This window comes from Malaclemys terrapin, chromosome 11 (assembly GCF_027887155.1).
Source record: "Malaclemys terrapin pileata isolate rMalTer1 chromosome 11, rMalTer1.hap1, whole genome shotgun sequence".
Lineage (NCBI taxonomy): Eukaryota > Metazoa > Chordata > Testudines > Emydidae > Malaclemys > Malaclemys terrapin.
In genome coordinates this window covers 41,238,650-41,258,023 of record NC_071515.1, presented here as the reverse complement: position 1 = coordinate 41,258,023, position 19,374 = coordinate 41,238,650, and the positions used below count along the sequence as shown (strand labels likewise).

The 19,374-nt window shown below is 39.6% G+C and overlaps 2 protein-coding genes across 2 annotated transcripts in view; one reads left to right on the top strand and one right to left on the bottom strand.

The window, feature by feature from the left end:
* The window catches only part of METTL8 (methyltransferase 8, methylcytidine), a 40,019-nt gene extending 27,869 nt beyond the window's left edge, over window positions 1-12,150 (bottom strand). The window contains exons 1-2 of the mRNA XM_054043648.1: window positions 11,847-12,150; window positions 1,079-1,234 (exon numbers count right to left, since the gene is read on the bottom strand). Of these exons, the coding sequence (XP_053899623.1) occupies window positions 1,079-1,221 (143 nt within the window). The 5' untranslated portion in view covers window positions 1,222-1,234; window positions 11,847-12,150. The remainder of the gene's footprint in view (window positions 1-1,078; window positions 1,235-11,846) is intronic.
* Window positions 12,151-12,276: 126 nt separating this feature from the next.
* The window catches only part of DCAF17 (DDB1 and CUL4 associated factor 17), a 43,568-nt gene continuing 36,470 nt past the window's right edge, over window positions 12,277-19,374 (top strand). Inside the window, exons 1-4 of the mRNA XM_054043650.1 lie at window positions 12,277-12,426; window positions 12,892-13,134; window positions 15,988-16,091; window positions 18,859-18,949. Of these exons, the coding sequence (XP_053899625.1) occupies window positions 12,961-13,134; window positions 15,988-16,091; window positions 18,859-18,949 (369 nt within the window). The 5' untranslated portion in view covers window positions 12,277-12,426; window positions 12,892-12,960. The remainder of the gene's footprint in view (window positions 12,427-12,891; window positions 13,135-15,987; window positions 16,092-18,858; window positions 18,950-19,374) is intronic.

Sequence of the window (19,374 nt, the reverse complement as noted above, 5' to 3'; positions counted from 1 at the left end):
TTCTAGGTGATGAGAGCTCCAAAGAGAGCTTCTTCCCTGAATGTTACGCAGAATCTCCGCCTTTCCTTGACTTCAGTACCCACACACTTGATCGAGGTACCAAACTTGAGGAAGGCCTAAGTCTTTTCTTTGGCATCAGCAAACGGGGCAGAGAAGCTATAGATATCTCCACTGGTGCGCTCCACACTGAAGCTGATGTACCTGGGCCGCTTTCCCCATGTGATGACACCGAAGGAGGGCAAAGCACTACCTCCGTAAGTAAGCACTCAAGCCTCGCCACTCTGTCTTTCTGTGAGCAGGACTTGAATCCTTTACAAATGTGACATTTGTAATTAATGTGGGATTCCCTCAAACATTTGAAGCAGGCCAGGGGAGGGTTGCTGACTGACATAGGCTTAGTGCAAGTCCAGCAGGACTTAAACCCCGGCGGGTGAGACATCGTTCCAATACTAATCCTACTAAAGATCCTGGTAACGCAAGACAAAAAGTGGTCAAAAAAGACCTAAAATGAAAACCTAGCACTAAAAACTAGCTACAGCTAACTACACCTCTACCTTGATACAACGCTGTCCTCGGGAGCCAAAAAAATCTTACTGCGTTATAGGTGAAACCGCGTTCTATTGAACTTGCTTTGATCCACCGTAGTGCGCAGCCCCACCCCCCTCCCCCCCGGAGCGCTGCTTTACCGTATTATATCCGAATTCGTGTTATATTGGGTCGCGTTACATCGGGGTAGAGGTGTAACTTCTACAACTACAACTAACAAAGGAGTGAGGGAAGCACTTGTAACAAGTCTGGAATCGCTCTGACAACCATCACAGGCAGTAAGAAGGAATGGGGCGAGGGAGGAGTCAGGGGCAGCTCTGCCCTCTTATACCAGCATGCAGTGGTGAGTGGCAATAGAGGGGTATTGCCGTGACTACCATGATGGGTACCTCTGACGGTACCAGTTGACAGTACCTCTCCGTCAACTGTGCACAAGGTATGCACACAACTCCTGGGGAATGGACATGTGCAACACAAGTCAAAGAAGTGTTATGAATCACTATCAAACATCAAGCTTGAAGAGGCAACTCACCACATGTTATGTTCAAAAACTTTAGTAGGATCAGTTAAAATCCGTGACCCAAGTGGAGCAATTGGTCGTCTGTTACTTTGGCACCTCTGCTGCATCTTGCTTTTCCTCAGATATGAAGCAGAAAGCCTTTTAATGACATTCATTTTGATCAGAGACCTGTAAAAACACAATCCATTGAAATTATAGCTTTGCTAGAACTTAATCATATATGTCACTTAGAAGAGACCTTGGTCAAGTAATCAAGTTGCAATATGGGCTTTACTGATGCAGGTTGTTTTTTAAAATCAATTAAAATGCTTTTTTTAAATGTTAACATCTTTCAAGAGTGCTGGAAACCCAAATAACCCAAAATATGCTACTGCTATATAGAAAGCAGAAAGTAAAACTTACCAATCTACTTTCAAAGTCCTATTAGGCAGTGACAAAAAGCCACACACACAATGGTGAATCAATGCATTGATGTGTTTTGCTTTTCCATTTGAAAAATGTTATTAGTAATCAAGGTAAAGAAATTATTTTTGGATTATTTTGTTTTTACCTTGACACTGTCCCTTTAAAAAAATAATCAAGAAGCGATCAGAGAGCAAACCATTTGTTCTAGTGGAAACATACTGGTATTCTGCTTGACATTTTTCACCCCACTCACTAGGTTACGGTCTTCAAAGGATTTCATTCTAAAGCTGTTACTGTGGTTTCACTCTTTAAAATAGAAAGTAAAAGATTCAGAAATGTATTATATACAGTATGCACATGACACCTTTCAAAAATTTCTACTGCGTATTGTAGTAATTTGTATTCAATGCCTCATCTGAAGTGAATGTTTTCAGATGTTAATTCTACATCCATGTGAATTATAAAGTGTTTGAGATTCTTCTATTAAACATGTAATTCTAACCTGGCACCTCTGTATATTTTACATTATAGTTACTCAAAAATGTTAACTCTGAATTTGTTCAAACAAGTCTAATGAGCAAAGATGAGAAGTATGCTGTAGTTAGTACCAGCATTCTATCTTGTTGTGGCTTCCCCCCTCCCCCCCATGTCCCAGTTGATGCAAGCTCTTTTTTTAGTAGAGGAGTAAAAATGAAATGCTCCTCCTCCTACTTTTACCCTGATGTGCCTTTGTTCTTTCCTCCTTCAAATGCTCTGCATATTGCAAAAAAAATGCTACTAAGTCATTATTTTTAGAGTGCTCTCTCTGCATAAAACATGCATATAAATCTAATGCATGTAGCATTGAGAACACAAAATGTAGTTACAAAGAAGCAAGCGCTATTTAAATGCAAACATTATTCTGCAAACTGGCTAAAAAATGAAGATTTTACCTTAAGGAAAAAAAAAACAGTAATGCACTATATGATTGACCACAAGTCTTGCATCGTGAACAAAAAAGATTCACTAGATGTATGATCTAAATCTTTGTAAAGGAATCAGTTAAATAACGTGAACAATTCCTCAATTAAGATGCACTTCTGAATGATTAATAATTTAGAAATGCTATTGTTTATTAATTTTACGCCTTTAAGAGAGAGAGAAGAAGATTAACATTTCCTTGTATTTGTCTGAAGGCTTAAAAACATATTTTTAGGTTTCCAATGTCAAATATAACAACAACTGGTACATTAGGGCTGCTGTACCTGCTATATAATAGCTTCTTTGCCAGTACACAGGTGCCCCCTTATTGCAACGTGTGATTTCGCACGGTGAAGATGTTGCACTTAATCATATAACAAAACTATTTTTTCAATCAAAACCATTTCTAATTTTGATCAATTCACTATGACTCTTGGCAACATATTTGGGTAACTAAAATGATAATTCCAATTTACAATAAAATCACCACAATAAAATCATTTAGGCTCTGATTCAGCAATGACTTTTGCATGCAAATTGTAATTAATATTCCCTTCATTGGGATTACTCATGCATAAAGTTAAGTATGTACATAAGTCTGCAGGATCAGGGCCTTAGCTAATTTATTTTATTTACAATAAAACAACAGATTCACATCCTATCAGCTAAAGCTACAGTACAGCTCTGCAACAGCATGCATATAGACTGCACACAAAAAGTTATTAGAAATGCTTCTGTACAGTTGCTAGGATTAAAAATTAACATACCCACTGCTCCATAATGTAGGATTTATATTACATGAAATTAATACTATTTTAAAAGATACAAAAAACAACAAATCAAATCTGTGATCTCAAATCATTAACAGATTATATAGATGCTTAGAGGCAAGTTATGTTATTACATTACATACTGTTTCAAAATCAGCTCTTCCTTCATTTACCTGCCAAGGCCTCAATTCATGCCCTGAATTTCCTTTGTTATAATTGATGTTCAACATAAAATAAAAATGATTCAGATGCTAGGCATAATTTTGGTTGGCTCTCTATCTCATTAAGAACATGAAAAGATGCACAGATGGGATACATAGACAGGTGGCTAAAATGATTTGTCATGAGTAACGGGTAACATTGGGATTTGTATGAGAATTTGACCTTTGTATGTAGCTGACTAATTGCTGAAACCTGCAATATTCAAAACATTGCAAGGATATAGGGGAAAGGCAAATGAAATATGGAAGCTGGAAGTGATAAGAATGCAGAGGAAAGCCCTGGAACCAGGCTTAGCACTGATGAGCTGACGGAACTACTGATCATGTGATTAATGGGCAGTGTGGCTACTAAGCATAAAATTTCAAAAAGCACCTAAATGATTTAGGAACCTAAATCCCATTTTCAAAAGTGCCTCATAGCTTAATTGCTTCTTTACCTGATTTTTTTAATGATCTATTGAAAGAGGTAACCACCTCTCTGCCAGAGATCTGCACACTGTGGAGTTTGAACGTGTTGGTTATTTGGTACAGAGCCATAGCCAGGAATAAGCAAAATGACTATACACTTGATTATTATAGCAATAATAATCTGGCCTCCATTTGAAAACCCCTCATCTTCCCAGAAATTACCACCCACGGGATTTACATAAAAAATTACCAACCACTGTAAGCAGAGCCATTTATCCAGCAACACTACTAGAGGAATAACACACTAGAAAAGGAGTGGAAGTTGTCCTTCCTGTGGAGTGATGTGTTTAAGCTTTTAGAGGTTAGTGGTGAGATGTTCTATTTCTAATTATCATCTCGACAACCACAAACTCTGCCTCTCTGCCTCAGCTGAGCTAATGGAGGAGACTCTTAAAAAGAAAAGAAAAAAAGCTACACTCAGTGCAGCTTTCTCACGGCGCACACACAGAGAAGCCGTTATGTGTAAACTGCCAGTTGGACTGGAAAGTATTATTTTTTAAAATTGAAGTTGGCATTTGAGCTTCCCAATAGTGGTCGCCACCCTGATGGAACTTGAGATTTGTAAAACAGACAGGATGGGGAAGAGAAGAGCTGATTCCATCCTGCTTTAAATAGCAGAGTCAAGTTTTCTTCTGACTGGAACAAGAGATCAACACCAGGACATACTGTAAACCACTAATCATGGAGGAATAAAGCCCAGAGAAGTATCAGATCTGAAACAGGGGTCAGATAAAAATCAAGTAAAGGATTCTTCTACCTGAAAATTTGTTTCCAATAAACTATGGCAAAAACAATTTGTTGTTTGGTAGCTCTCTGGACTACAAAGCTACTGATTCATTTTATCTGCAACCATTGGACTGCTGTTGTTGTCACAGTTATATTTATAAGGGGACTAATAGGGCTATATTTGTAAAAATTTGGGTTACTCTGTTTACCTTCTTAAGAAATAAGATATGCTGAAAAAGATGAACTTAGTTGTACAAACATTCACAACTCTCCTGTGAAACAGATACTGTACTACTGTATTTTATTACCAAAATGCTACTGAGGCTCAAAAGACCTTAGCTATGCAAAACATCTACAAAAGATAAGAGACACCAGCGGACATAAGGTGGAAGAATCAGTCCTGGAAAACAGAATGCTCTGAGTTGGCGGTGGACAAATTACCTAACATTTGAACACTAATGTTTCTACGGTCCAGACATAATCTGAGAATAGCCTAAACCAAACCAACAAAAATAGTCAAAATGGACTTTTAAAAACCAGTCAGTCTCCATAGCTCAAGCATTGCAACAAAAAGATATATTAATCTTGCCTTAAGCAGTGTGAGGAGACTGATATTACAGCCTCTCTGGATCTTCTTTGCCATAACAGGGACAACATGACAAAGTCATTAACCTCTTGTGAAAATAAAGCTGCAAAAGAATTCACAGAAATTGATGGGTTAGAAAGCTAGGAAACAGTGCAGAAAATTACATAAAGAAGCTGGAAAATAAAACAGATTATTTGGAAGGAAAGCAAGGGCTTTGCAGCTGGTGTATTAAAGTACAGGAATTTGGGAGAGAAAAATGGAAATGCTGGAATACCACACAAGAGGAAACAGATGAGTTCTGGGAATCCTTAAAGGTGAGAAGGGAGTAGAGTCAATGGGATTCAAGGGGAAAGTTATGTCACAAGTGTAAAATGAGGTAAAAGATCTGATACATATTAAGTGCTTTTAAAAAATTCCTCATCAGGCACCATTATTGTAGTACCGTCAGACAAACTGAAAAGGACAGACTTTAATTCTACTCTGTGATTCTATTCCGAAAAGTCACTCTAAATATGGCATTGTGGAGTTCAATATTCATTCTCTCTCAATGGTATGATGATGTGCTCAATTTGTAAGTAAAATGATATTTTTCTAGCTGGCAATCCTGCAAACAACCTGGAATCAGAGATTCAAATGTAGTATTTTCCTTCTCATGCACCATCACGGGCAGTGATGCAGGCCAGCTCAGGCCCACAGTGACTCCTGTGAAACCCCACTGCCTTTCAAGGGTTTGCACAGATTTAACTATGGGAAAACTTAGTCAACAATTCTCTTTTTATATAAGAAGGAATAGAATCCAAGTCTCTTTTTCAGCACTGCAGGGTCAATACAACTAATTGAAGTTATTTTTGCCACTAAGGTCAGCAGATATGACTCTGAATACACACAAGGAGTAGATCAGTTGAGTTTAAGGCACCATTTTTACAATCATCTTTCAGAGTAGAACTGGTCTTTAAAAGTAGCTAGGGAAAGAGGAAATGTTTTGTACAATGGGGAAGAGAGCTTATATTTTCCTGACCGTATCTCCCAAACCAAGCACTGTAGGAAGGAAATAAGTCATATAAAACAGCCTCTCTGGAAACACAGATTTGCTAAAGCCATCAGCTGAACTATAAGGAATACATTCTTTGGGGTAAAAATTCTGCAGCTACTGTCGGCTCCTGAAAAACCAAGACAACACCCAGCACACACTAATGTGGAAGGGGTGGTGAATTAAAAATGTTTAAGATTATGGAATAGCCATACTGAATTTGGAGGGTGGTGGTTTTTTTTTGTTTTTAATTTTATCCTATTTTGGCATTTTTGGAGATTTGTTCCTCAGTCACTGTTCTTCTCCCTCTAGAGATTCCTGTTAAAATTATTCTGCTAGATAACTCAAGTCTGTGATGAAGTGCAAAGCTATAGGTGAAAAACAGTAAGTTATCGATATTCCTTTGCTAAGAAATAATAGTCATACCTCCACCAAAAGGGAAATCTATTTTATTTAATAATGTATATGAATTGGAGTGTGAATGGTGTGTTGAATTTTTTTTTTTAAGGGAACTGCTCCAAATTATCCTTTGTAGCACTGAGGGAATCTACTGTGTTTGTTAATACAGTGGTTCTAAAAGCCAGTCCGCTGCTTTTTCAGAGAAAGCCCCTGGTGGGCCGGGCCTGTTTGTTTACCTGCTGCGTCCGCAGGTTCGGCCGATCACGGCTCCCACTGGCTGCAGTTTGCCACTCTAGGCCAATGGGGGCTGCGGGAAGCGGCATGGGCTGAGGGATGTGCTGGCCGCAGCTTCCCACCGCCCCTGTTGGCCTGGAGCAGCGAACCACAGCCAGTGGGAGCTACGATCGGCCGAACCTGCAGACGCAGCAGGTAAACAAACCGGCCCGGCCCGCTAGGGGCTCTTCCTGAACAAGGGGCGGACCGGCTTTGAGAACCACTGCGTTAACATGTTTTTATAAACATTACAGTTAAAAGAAAAATGTAAATGCAAGTAAAGTTGAGCTAATGCCAAATGCAAGAACAAAGAATGATTGACAGGTAAGGAAGTAGTAAGTACCTTAGACATAAAGATATCATTTATTTAGAGAATCTTTAATTAACTAATACAAATGCAGTGAGAGTGAAACAACTAAAAGAAGCAGTTTTGAAAATGAATTATGCAAGGGAAATTGCGGGATATGGTTGCCAACCAAAAGGAAGGACAGACCAGATAAAAGGCTTCTTGGACTCATTCCATCCAAAACAACTTGTGCCCCTATTTTATCTTTTTACTTGTAATTAGAGCTGGTCAGAAATTCTCCAATGGAACAGTATCCATTGAGAAATGCTGATTTGATTAAATCAAAATGTTTTTTAGGAATGTACTGATTTCCTTGAAAATTTTGTGGGAAATTATCAAAACATCTAGTTACAATAAGGTCAAAATGGTTAATTTTGATAAGGTTCAAACACTTTGTTGCAACTTTATTGTTTCAACTTTTACATTATATTTTGTTTATAATTATAAAGTCAAAACAATAAAATCAAAACAAAACATTCTTGACCATATCAAAATGAAATATCCTGGAATATTTTTTTTTACAAAAAGTTCAGAGATTTCAACTTTTCATTGAGCTTTGAGATGAAAAACCATATTTCAAAATTTCAGAATTTCTTGCAGGATGAAAATTCCATTCTTCACCAAGTTCTATATGTAATAGTTATTGTCTGTGTTAATCACACCAATTGAAGATTTTTACTCTTAATGTGCACTGAAAGGCACACACAGCAAAACTGGTGCCTGTAATTACTTCTGATGTAGAGATTTTAAATAATGGACATGAGGGAGATATTGGTGACCCTCAGTTCAGAGTTCTTTGTTACCAATGCTTGTTAATTTAAAGGGATAGGCTCACTTTTTTTTTTTTTTTTTTATTATTGTTTAGGTCCAGATCCCACGAAGACTTAATTCTACACACAAGTAGTCCCAGTAGTAAGTGTTTGCAGCATCTAGGATTTATACACAGATATGTACTGCCCTCCAAAAGGTTGAAAAGAACCCGTCCCACTTCTTTCCCTATTAGGGTATGCCTACACAGCATTTTGGAGCAAACCTCCCAGCCTGGGTAGAGAAACTCGGGCTAGTGGGGCTTGTATTAGTGCTCCATTTATGACTCTAAAAATAGCTGTAGAAACAAAGGTTTGCAGTGCCAACTGAAGCTAGAGCTGGGGCTCTGAAGCCTAGGAAATGGGGTGGGCTTCAGAGCCTGACCTCCAGCCTGAGCCACAACTTCAAAGTGCTGTCCATACAGCTATTTTTAGAGCACTAACACCAGCCCCACTACCCTGAGTCTGTCATCCTGGTCTGAGAGGCTTGCTCCAAAATGCTGTGTAGACGTAGTTTTTCCCTTTTACATGTGACAACTCACATCCCTTTTTGTTACTTATAAAGCTGAGTCTATCAAGTATCTGACTCACTGACTTCTTTGCCCCCATCAGCATGGAAAGAGAAAGCCATCAATGGACATCATAGCTCTGGGCACAGGGTTTGCTAAATAATTTGTGTATCCCCTGCTTGCTGGTGCTGCAACAGCAAAGCAAAGCAAAGTTCAGGTTATGCATGAACAGTGATCTTAAATCAGTGATAGATCTTGAGTAAATGAGTATTAAGAAATTAAATACTTCATCCAAGCTATAAAAATAGTAAAATCTAATGTGAGGACTTTTAAAGTGACAGAATCTGTTTAGAATATTTCTGTTTTGCAAATAAAGGTTTGAACTCTTCACAATGTTCATTTAAATTACTAGAAAGCCAAAAACTACACAGTCACAAAACTGGTCAATATGTTAAACTAGAATTATGCTAATTTTAACTAGTAGTCCAGCTCTTGACTTATAACTTAAATGCTCTTAGATGCTGATTTAACAAAATATGATTAAATCTCTGGATTAAATGTTTTAGATGTTTAAAAGTTACTTTGTTTTATAAAAAGACATTATGAAAGGAATAGTTTGTCTGGCAAAGGTTCTAAACATGCAGGTGTCCTAACTAAATGCACAGGCTAGGACACATTAGCTAACCCACAGAGGGAGAGGAAGAGAAACTGTACTTTTCTCTTACTGTTTTTAAAATATCGATTATTTTTTTCAAATTAACTAAAGCAGTCAAAATTTACATTTGTGGGCAAAACTACTTAAAAACATCCCTTTCACGTGACATATTCTCTTCAGCTATTTCTTTTAAATGTCCTTTATATTTATTATTATAGGACCACTTTATGTATTTATTTTGATTTGTTAAAAATGTCTATGCATGTTCTAAGCACCTATAGAAAGCTAAACAAGCATACAACTAAAAAAGATAAATAGCCTTAACACAAAATAAACTCTTGTACTATACCTAAAACTTTAACAAAGCTTAACGGATTAATTCATCACGACCATGAAAATCACAAATTACCTACAATTTATATTTAAAAACTCCACCGTTGGACACTACAAATTCATCCACCCACCTCTCCAAGAGAGCCCTGAGAGTCTACATGGGCTTTGTCCATGCATAGCATACCCTGAAGGCCAACAAAACCTAGTCCTGCCAGACCAGGAGTGAGTTCCAGAGCTGAGCACCACTCATGGAAAAAAACATCAGGAATCTCCCACCTTAGTTTGAGCAACTGCAACTATCACAGAGATCATGCATTTAGTTCTCTTCATTACAATGAGTAATTAAGTTTGAATTTTTCTAAATAGTCAGAATTTCATGGTTTAGGGATACTTCTCTTTTTATAGCACCAGCTAAGGACACTCAGGCTTAAAACTTATGACATCTAAAACTTAGGTCAACTTAGCTATGGCACTCAGGGGTGTGAAAAATTCATAGTTAAACCATCTTAATGCCCAGTGTAGACACTTGTAAGTTAATAGAAGATTTCTTATGTCAACCTAGCTACCACCTCTCAGAGGGGTGGATTAACTACAGCGATGGAAAAACCCCTTCCATTACTGTGGCAAGTGTCTACACCACAGATGCTATGGGGGCACACCTGCAGCGCGATAGCTATGCCATTGTAGTATCTGTAGACATAGCCTCAGTGTTATTAGCATTAGTCCCTCACTGGCAGGTGTGCACCTGAAACATACTTTCCTCTCACTAGCCTGCACAACATGAATAGTTTGACTCTCCCCTGTTTGGTGCAAGTACACTCTCTGCACTATCACTTGAGTTTCTTCATTCATTTATTCATTTGTTTGTTTGCAGCCATTGCTTGGCCTGAAGGTGACTGCTCCATAGACACGTGTGGCAGCAACTCCATCTTACCTTGGCCCTCAAAATATTTTTACATTTTTAAGATAATTTAATACTTGTTTAAAGTGCCAGTGTATTTGACATCCCTAAAGACAGAAGTCCACTATTTAGCCTCACAGACAGTGGTAGCACAAGCTTCCACATAAGCCCACCAGTGTGCCTTACTTCTGATCTACAGACCTCTTCAGGCAAGAGGATGATTACCATGGGTATTCAGAGCTCAACTTCTCTGCTGACAATTGCTATCAGTTGTGGAGGTGCGCTTGTGATATCTATCAAGAGATGCAAGAATAAGAAGTCCAACACGTTATAAGTCTCAGGGAACTACTACCGAGATGAAGTGCTTTACATTTCTAAGCCACTTATCCTGCAAACTTCCCGTATATCAGTAAGTATTTCTAGGATTGGGAACTGAGTCAATACAAATCCAGCCCAGTTCAACAGTGACCAGAATTCACCTGGTGATAGCTGTTCAATGGTACAAATACAATGAGTTTGTGAACTCCATTAGTTCCATATCCACGTGGACATATCAGACAAATCACCAACAAAACCAAGTCTCCTTGAAGATTCAAATTACCCTTCTATCCTTCTGTATTGGTTATACAAAAAATAATTCAGTCTCCATAGTTTTCCGTCCAGCAACTTTCACATCCCCAAATTTATATTTAAAAAACAAATGATCAATATCATCACTGGCATCTCACTAAAGAGCATGACTGCACAAAATAGCGAGTACAGTTTCAGTGAGTTGCACAGTATAATTGCTCTTCTAATATTGTTGAATATTATTGAAAAGTAACAGTGCAGAGCATAAATAGACTTTTCTTCTTTTCCCTTGCTCAGTTTAAAGGTATTTTATTTTCAATGAGGGAAATAAAAACAAAAAAATTGGAAAGAAATTCCCACTTAAATTAGCTTGTCTTTCCTAATCATAAATACATGCTATACATTTACTCCCCTTTTTTTTTTTAAATAAATGCATGATAAAATGCCTTTAGTTTTTTTTGTTTTTTGACAACATATGTGTACTAGTTATATTGCCTTTCGACGGATGTATGGAACCTCATTATAAGAAAGCAAAGAAATCATTATAATGAAATATTAAGGCCCTAATCTTGCAAAGATTTACCCATATGCTTAACTTTTGTGCACAGAAGTAATATCACTGATTTTACTGAGACTACTCTCCTATAAAGTTAAGCATGTGCATAAGTCTTTGCAGCATCAGGGACTTGTACTTAACTTATTCTTATTTACACCAGCACTGTAAATTTTCATGATCTTTATAAATTAAGGCATTTTGCTTGTGCTGACTGTGGTTGATTTACTGAAAAGTGCCAATAACATTTTAATTAAAAAAAAACATACCTTCAAACTGTTCTTCTAGTTTACAGAGAAAATCCTTTAAAATAATCGCAGGGCCTTTTTACTAATTTTCTCCCCGGGACTGCCTCTGTGTATAGCTAAAGGGACTGTTTAAGAAGTAAGAACAGTAGCACATTGCACAGGGTTCACAAGATCAGTTATTTCCCACTCAGGCGCCCCACAACCTTTCTACATAGCAACGTCTAGCCCCCAGGACTGGGTGTGACAACACCTTCCTATCTGGCAACACACTTAAGAGGACCTGCGGGAGCTCTGCTCAGCGCCCCAGCCCTGCTGCTGGGGTAATACTCTCCATGCAGCTGGAAACATGAATCCGGAAGGACAGCCAGGCGCCACACGCGGGAGGAGGCGCAGAGAGGGCAGGGCAATGGATTCGGGGAGTTGTAGTTTTGGCGCGTCATTGGGAAGCGTCTGAAAACTACCCTCCCCGGCGCCGAGCAGCGGCGGGAGGCGAGAGAAGGGAGAGCGGGGGCGGGGAGAGGCCTGGCCGGTGCTGCTGCGGCTCTTGTCAGCTGCTGCCAGGTGGTTTGCAGCACAGGCACGCTGGGGACTGACGGGGGCAGTAAGTAATGGCTGCTGGAAAGTGGTGTTCGTCTCCTCCCCCCGCCAATGGCTTGTGGTGCATTCCTCTCAGAGCCGAGCCCAGCCAGGCGCTGCTGTCAGCCCAGGGCACGGGCCTGCTGCAAACTGACCGCGAACAGATCCATACATATACATAGCAACGGCCCGGGTGAGCTGCCGCTGCCAACAGGGAGAGCACCGGCCTCTGGGTCGGGCCGCGGTGACACGGGCCCGCGCCTGGGGCCCGGGGAGGCGGCTGCTGGGCAGGCAGGGCAGGGGTCTCCTTGTCTGCATCCAGGCTGGAGTGTAGCGGGGGCTGTGCAGGCAGTTCTTTCCCGGCTTGTGTACCCTCTGCCCGCGAGGGCTCCGGGATTTGGGGGAGGGAGAAGGACGCATCAGCCAGGGGGCCCATAATACTTGTGGCATTGAAAGATGATCCGGCACATGCATTGTTGTCTCCTTGTAGCGAACAGCCCCGCGCTTGCTGCCTGAGTCAGGAATTAGAAGGAATTCGAGCTTTTCCCACGAAATAAACATGTCTCCAGATTCAGCCGCTTCCTCCTCCTCAGCCACGAGACTCTCCTCCGGTGCTTTTAAAATTCACAATGTCTGCCGCCTTCTAACCAGGAGATCTCACGGATTTTATACAAAAGATGCGGGTGTCGCCCACAGAAAAAACATGGGAATCCTAAGAAAGCTAGTATGTCAGGTAACAGCTTCTAACATTTTCCAGCAGTGACTCAATCCTTGTTTGGAACCTGATTTCTTCATTCCAGATGTTGTGAACTCCAGTCTAGTGCAGGAATTTGGGTAACCTCTGGACCAAACTCTGAACGGGAGAAGTTTGTGAGAGAGCAAACAGCGTGAGTTCTTGATTAAGGATGAGAGAGTTAGCAATACTATTAAATTTACCTCCGAAAAAAATCTGGAAAAGATGCAACATCTTTATCATTCAAACTTGAAGAATATCGTCTGGTGGGAAAAATGGCATTACCATTTGTAAATCAAACTTTTATTTTACATTATAACAGTGTTACTGTGTGACTCTTTTACTCAGATTTCTTAATCCCGGGGACTATTATTGTACACAATTATATAATACTTAATATTAAAATTATGCTAACAGTATAAGGGATATCATCAACTTTAAATTTGACCTCAAAACTCTAAGGGTTTGTCTACATGTGCAGTGGTGCAGGCTGCCCCACTATATACCCCTGGGGGAATTCTGTGCCAAATTTGTCAAAATAACACAATATATATTCACACCAGTTTCAATTATTTTGGTAATTATTTCAAAATACCTGTCAGCAAATATGTCTGTAACACTACAAACAAAAAATTCAGGATTTTTTTTTTTTTTTTTTGGACAAATAGATTCCTCACTGGGCGTATTAATACAGAATTTTGAGTAATTTATTTAAACTACAACACAGACCTATATTTCCTCCATCCCTCAGAAGCAGTGCAAAGGCTTGAGGTAGACAGGGGTAACGGAGGTGCTGAGGGAGAGGGAAGGCGCCTGGGAGAGAACCTGGAGGTTTGTTGGGTGTGAGTGGGAGAAGTATGGAACAGGGTTTTTTGTTAGGGAGTAAGGAAGCCTCCCCCATGCAGCCCCTGGCTGACCCCATGTGTCCCTGCAGCCCCTACCCCCTCATGTTGCCCTGCAGCCCCCTAGCCCCCATCCCTATGTGGCTCTGCAGCAGGGGTGCTGGAACATGGAGGGCCCTGCCCCCCACCCCCCACACACTCTTTTTACTAACCATAAGGGCAAGTGACTGGGAGGAGAGGAGCAAGCAGGTGGCAGGGTCTTGGGGGAAGAGACTGTGCGAGGGCAGGGTCTTGGGAAAAGGAGCAGCGTGAGGGTGGGGCTCAGGAAGAAAGGGCAGGGTGGGCTTGTGGGGGGCACGGTTTGGGTGCCTGCGCCGCCCCCCACTTTTAGGGTGCTTCTGCCGCTCTTGCCCTCCCATTCAGCCCCTGCTCAATGCTGTCACCCCATTAGCCTTCTGAACACCAGTCTGTGAACCCCCCCATATCCCATAACTCTTAACTGGGCTCTACTGGCAGAGCACGATGAGGAACGCAGCTAGCTGCTGGCAGTTCTGGCACACAGTGGCCCCTGGTGGGCAAAAGACAGAACTGCAGAGCCTCTGGCAGAATGTATTTCCTGCAGAGGGACATGAATTCTGCATGTGCGCAGCAGTGCAGAATTCCCCCAGGAGTAACTGTAGCACTTTAGTGAACACTCCACTACACCAATAGGAGAGCTTCTCCCGTCAGTATAGTTAATCCACCTCCACAAGAGACGATAGCTATGTCGGCGGGAGAAGCACTCCCATCAACTACACTAGCAGTTAGGTTGGCATAACTCAGGAATTTTTCATACCCCTGAATGAGTTATACCAGTATAAATTAGTAGTGTAGATCTGGCCTAAGTGCAACAGAATTGTTTCCACAATTAAAAAAAATCAATAGTTTTCTGTAAACAAATAAACATGCCTCTGAAGTGGAAACCAAACATTGTAGCACTGGGAAACTAAAATTGCAGCTGATTATAAACCAGAGTGAAACTGATTTAAATTTTGTTATTGGCCAAGCTGAGAGAAATGTAGAAATAGCACACATAGGGATAATTAAATTAGTATTTAAAAATTAGTTTAGTTTTATATTTAGTTTTAACAATCTAAGGTGTTAGGCCCCATTCATGCAACCAGATGTGTGACGCAGGATCCCTGCAGCCACATAGGGCCCCACTGAAATAATGGGGCTTTGTCTGGCTATAGCTCACCTACATGCATCTCATAAAGGATTGGGGCTTTAATTAATACAGATACAATTATTTACAACCCCATATCCTGATGTCATTAATGCACACGAGTAACTTTATGCATGTGAGTAGTTCAAGTGAACTCATTAACATCTTGCATTCTTTATGCAAGCGTGTAAACTCCCTTCCGTGCCTTCCTCCAAACACCAAGAGTAGGCTGGATCCCAAAACCCCATGAATTCAATGGGATTACTACCATATATATGGGTACTTGTGCATATTTGCAATATCAGAGCCTATCATTTTTAAGTTGAAAAGCTTGCATAAAAATTTTATTACCAAATTTATTTTTAACCTGTGTCAGTTAATGATAAACATTTATTTTACATGGTGCCCATGAATTGGTAAAGCTTCTCTTTTCATTTTTTTGTCCCTAGTTTTCTTATAAAGGCCCATTCATAAATTTTATTACATTTTCCTCCACCATGTACCCCACTCCAACTTTTCTAGACTTACTTTCCAAATACTTTTGAGTCAAAGCCCTGCTTACCTTATTTCAATGCCTACTGTATTCACAACTGGATGCATCCAGTCTACAATCATAGAAAGAAGGAAAGAAAAATTTTAAATGGCTAGATAACTCCAGGAGACTTATTTATTTATTTTAAAAGTCCTTTGTGTGTTCAACAGACTATGTTCAACTAACATAAGTTATTAAGCGGTAGGGGCAAGTGAAATATTTTCCAAAACCACAGCTTGTTATAAAAGCCTTCTTCTACCCATTGTCTATTTCAGGAAAGTACTAAATTCAAGAATGTTTGGACAACTCATTCCACATCTCCTATTGCTTATGAGCGTGGAAGAATTTATTTTGACAATTATCGGTGCTGTGTGAGCAGGTAATTATTTGATTGCTAAAAATTGCCATTATATTTCATTTTAATACTCAGGCTTTGATCTTAGAAACTCCCACGAGTTGTCCCACTGAGTTGAATGGGATTACTTGTATAAGCGCAGATACCCATATGCCTAATTGTTCGCAGGATTGGACCCTTATTTTATTATCTCTTAAGTGTTAGACAATAGCTGTATTGCATTGCTTTTGGCAAGGTAAGGCCTGATCCTGAGAGGTGCTGCTTATGTTCAACTATCACTGGATTTTAATGGGAGTTGAGGATGTTCAGCACTGCACAGAATTCAAATTAAACAGACTGAACACTAGTTTTATTTCTTGTAGTTGTCACTGGGCCTCAGTGGGTCACAGCTGAGGATGCCAAATTCAGGACAAACTGCTGGGAAATAGGGCAGTCTCACCCTAAATTGGTGGTTATTCGATCATTAGATTATACCAAGCCAGTAATAAAAGTAAACTTCTGTCTCGGCACATTGATTAACAAGAAGTCAAAGATGCAGTCTCTTTAGGCATTACAGCCCTTGTCTCACCACACAGACACTGGACTCTATGATGAGTGGTTACTAAAAAACAATTTAATCAAACATAGGGTTCTTTTACCCCCAAGAGATCAGGCACATAGGCAGATCAATGTATAACAGAGATCTTACCCAATAATCACGCTGATGCCAATCCTTTAGTAACTTGAAACTAAAAGTTTAATAATAAAAGAAAGAATAAGAGAGTTGTTAATGGTTAATAGATCAAATAATTGCAAAGTTCTTATATCAGGTTTGTAGCAATGATGTATTAAGCTGCTAGCTTGTAAAGTCTCTCAGGTGACTTCCAGAAGATTGGAATCCACAGTCCAGAGAATCAGGGCAAAAGAGAGGCATAGTGGAGATATTTCAGGGGTCTTTTATATTCTCTGCCATGGGCCTGGAAATTTACTGTCTCAAAACAAAGCTCACAGCCCAGATTGTGGAAAGTTACTGGCTCACAGTGGAGTTCAGGATCACGTAAGCATATCACAAGTCCTTACATGGCTTGATGATTCACAGGGGTAGCCATTGCCTATATTCTTGGTGAGGCATCCACAGGAAGAGCTATCTGGGCGGAATGGGTTTCTTCTATGACTCATTGTTAGAGTGAAGTGTCCTCAATGGGTCATCAACACATAGCTGATCTGGCTCTAATATAAATTCTATCCAGTCGGTGTTACCCAAGAATACCACACATGTTTAAGATTAGGGCTGTCAAGCAACTAAAAAAATGAATTGCGATTAATCACATGATTAATTATACTGTTAAACAATAATAGAATACTATTTAAATATTTTTGGATGTTTTCTACATTTTCAAATATATAGATTTCAACTACAACCCAGAATAGAAAGCGTACAGTGCTCACTTTATATTTATTTTTTATTACAAATATTTTCACTGTAAAAAACAAAAGAAATAGTATTTTCAATTCACCTAATGTAAGTACTGTAGTGCAATCTCTTTATCATGAAAGTTGAACTTACAAATGTTGAATTATGTACAAAAAATAACTGCATTCAAAAATAAAACTGTAAAACATTAGAGCCTACAAGTCCACTCAATCCTACTTCAGCCAATCACTCAGACAAACAAGTTTGGTTACATTTGCAGGAGATAATGCTGTCTGCTTCTTGTTTACAATGTCACCTGAAAGTGAGAACAGGCGTTCACATGACACTGTTGTAACCGGCGTCGCAAGATATTTACGCGCCAGATGCACTTTAACGGGAGTTGAAGATACTTCTTATCTTGCAGGATCAGGACCCTTTTTAGCATGTGATTTCCAGCACGTAAAATGCCTTGTGAATGATGTCATTTAATAAGTCCAAAAGAAGAAGACAGAACTAGAGACAGAGTTCATTTCAGGAAACGTGTTGCTAAATTCTTAAACCACACAAGAATCATCAGCTTCTGGCACCCATGCCATGAAAGGCACAACACTGATACAGTGGAAGAGATTCCTCCTGATGGTACTTAATCAGGCAAATTCTGCTGTCAGCTACACAGTGCAAGTCAATGAAGTTACTCTAGATTTACACAGGTGTAACTCAGAAGAATTTGGCACAATAACTTGTTGCAAAACGATAGTTCCCCCCACCTCAAGTTCTAATCTATATAGGTTTTTATATCACTCTCATGACTCTAGAATCTGAGCACCTTCTAGTAGTGCAATCAGCAACGTGAGTAACATCTGTCATTTGTGCTTCATTCTTTTTCTCCTCTTCTCCTCAGGGGGAGAATTGTGCATGCTGTGAAGTATTTTGTTTTGGTAGAGTTTTAATGTATGTGGATGGGTGGGTGTGGGTGTGCTGCTATGCTTTTGCATTAGAGAAAGCAAGGTGGAAGAAGTGTGTCATGCACTTGGAGCTGCAGGTGGTGAGGTTTTTGATGGTCTTCTGTTCCTGAGTTAATTTTAATATGTTCTGTTTAGTTCTTTTTTTAAGTATGTTACTAAAATAAGAACATTATTGGTACATCTCTTATCTAAAATGTTTACCTAGACAAAAAGTGATCTTTTTAATGGCATCTTACAGTAGGGGGTGGGTGTACCCAAATTCTGAAAGTAGCACAGAGAGAGAGGTACCAAAATAAGAATAGCCTAGCATGCTGGGAAGTTCAGAATGCTGACTGCATGAGGAGGAGGTAATGATTTATAATAGTGCATAAACTGACCTGTTGACAGAGGTAGTTTATAAAGTAGACTGATCGTTTATAATCTTTTTTCTCAGCATTGCACGAGAGCCAAGAATACTTTATCAACTGCCAGCATGTTCTAAATCAGAAAAAATAGAGGATGCATTATTATTGGAATGCCCGTTGGTAAGGTTATTTTTTACCGAAGGAATTTTGAAAACAAAATATAGCAACTGTTTTAGCTGTGGAAGAACAGTTCACTGATAATGTAGACAAAATTGAAACCAAACATTTCAAAAAATGGGGATGACGTTTATTGCAAATTATGGTCAGTTTCTGTCTTCAGATGGCTGCATATGGCTCCCATTGAAGTTGGAGGGAGTTTTGCTGTTACTTCGTGGAAGAAGCCAAGTATTCAGAGACCATATTATCAACCTGCTCTTCTCTTTCAGTTAACCTAAATAACTTCAAAGCAGTATACATTAATATATTATGTTCTTCTTTGCTTGGAGCAATTATTTAATGGGTCAGTTGCACTGTTTGTAACAACATTCTTGTTAACAACTATCACAGTGCTTGTCAGGAATGATGATCTTCACACAGTAGATAAG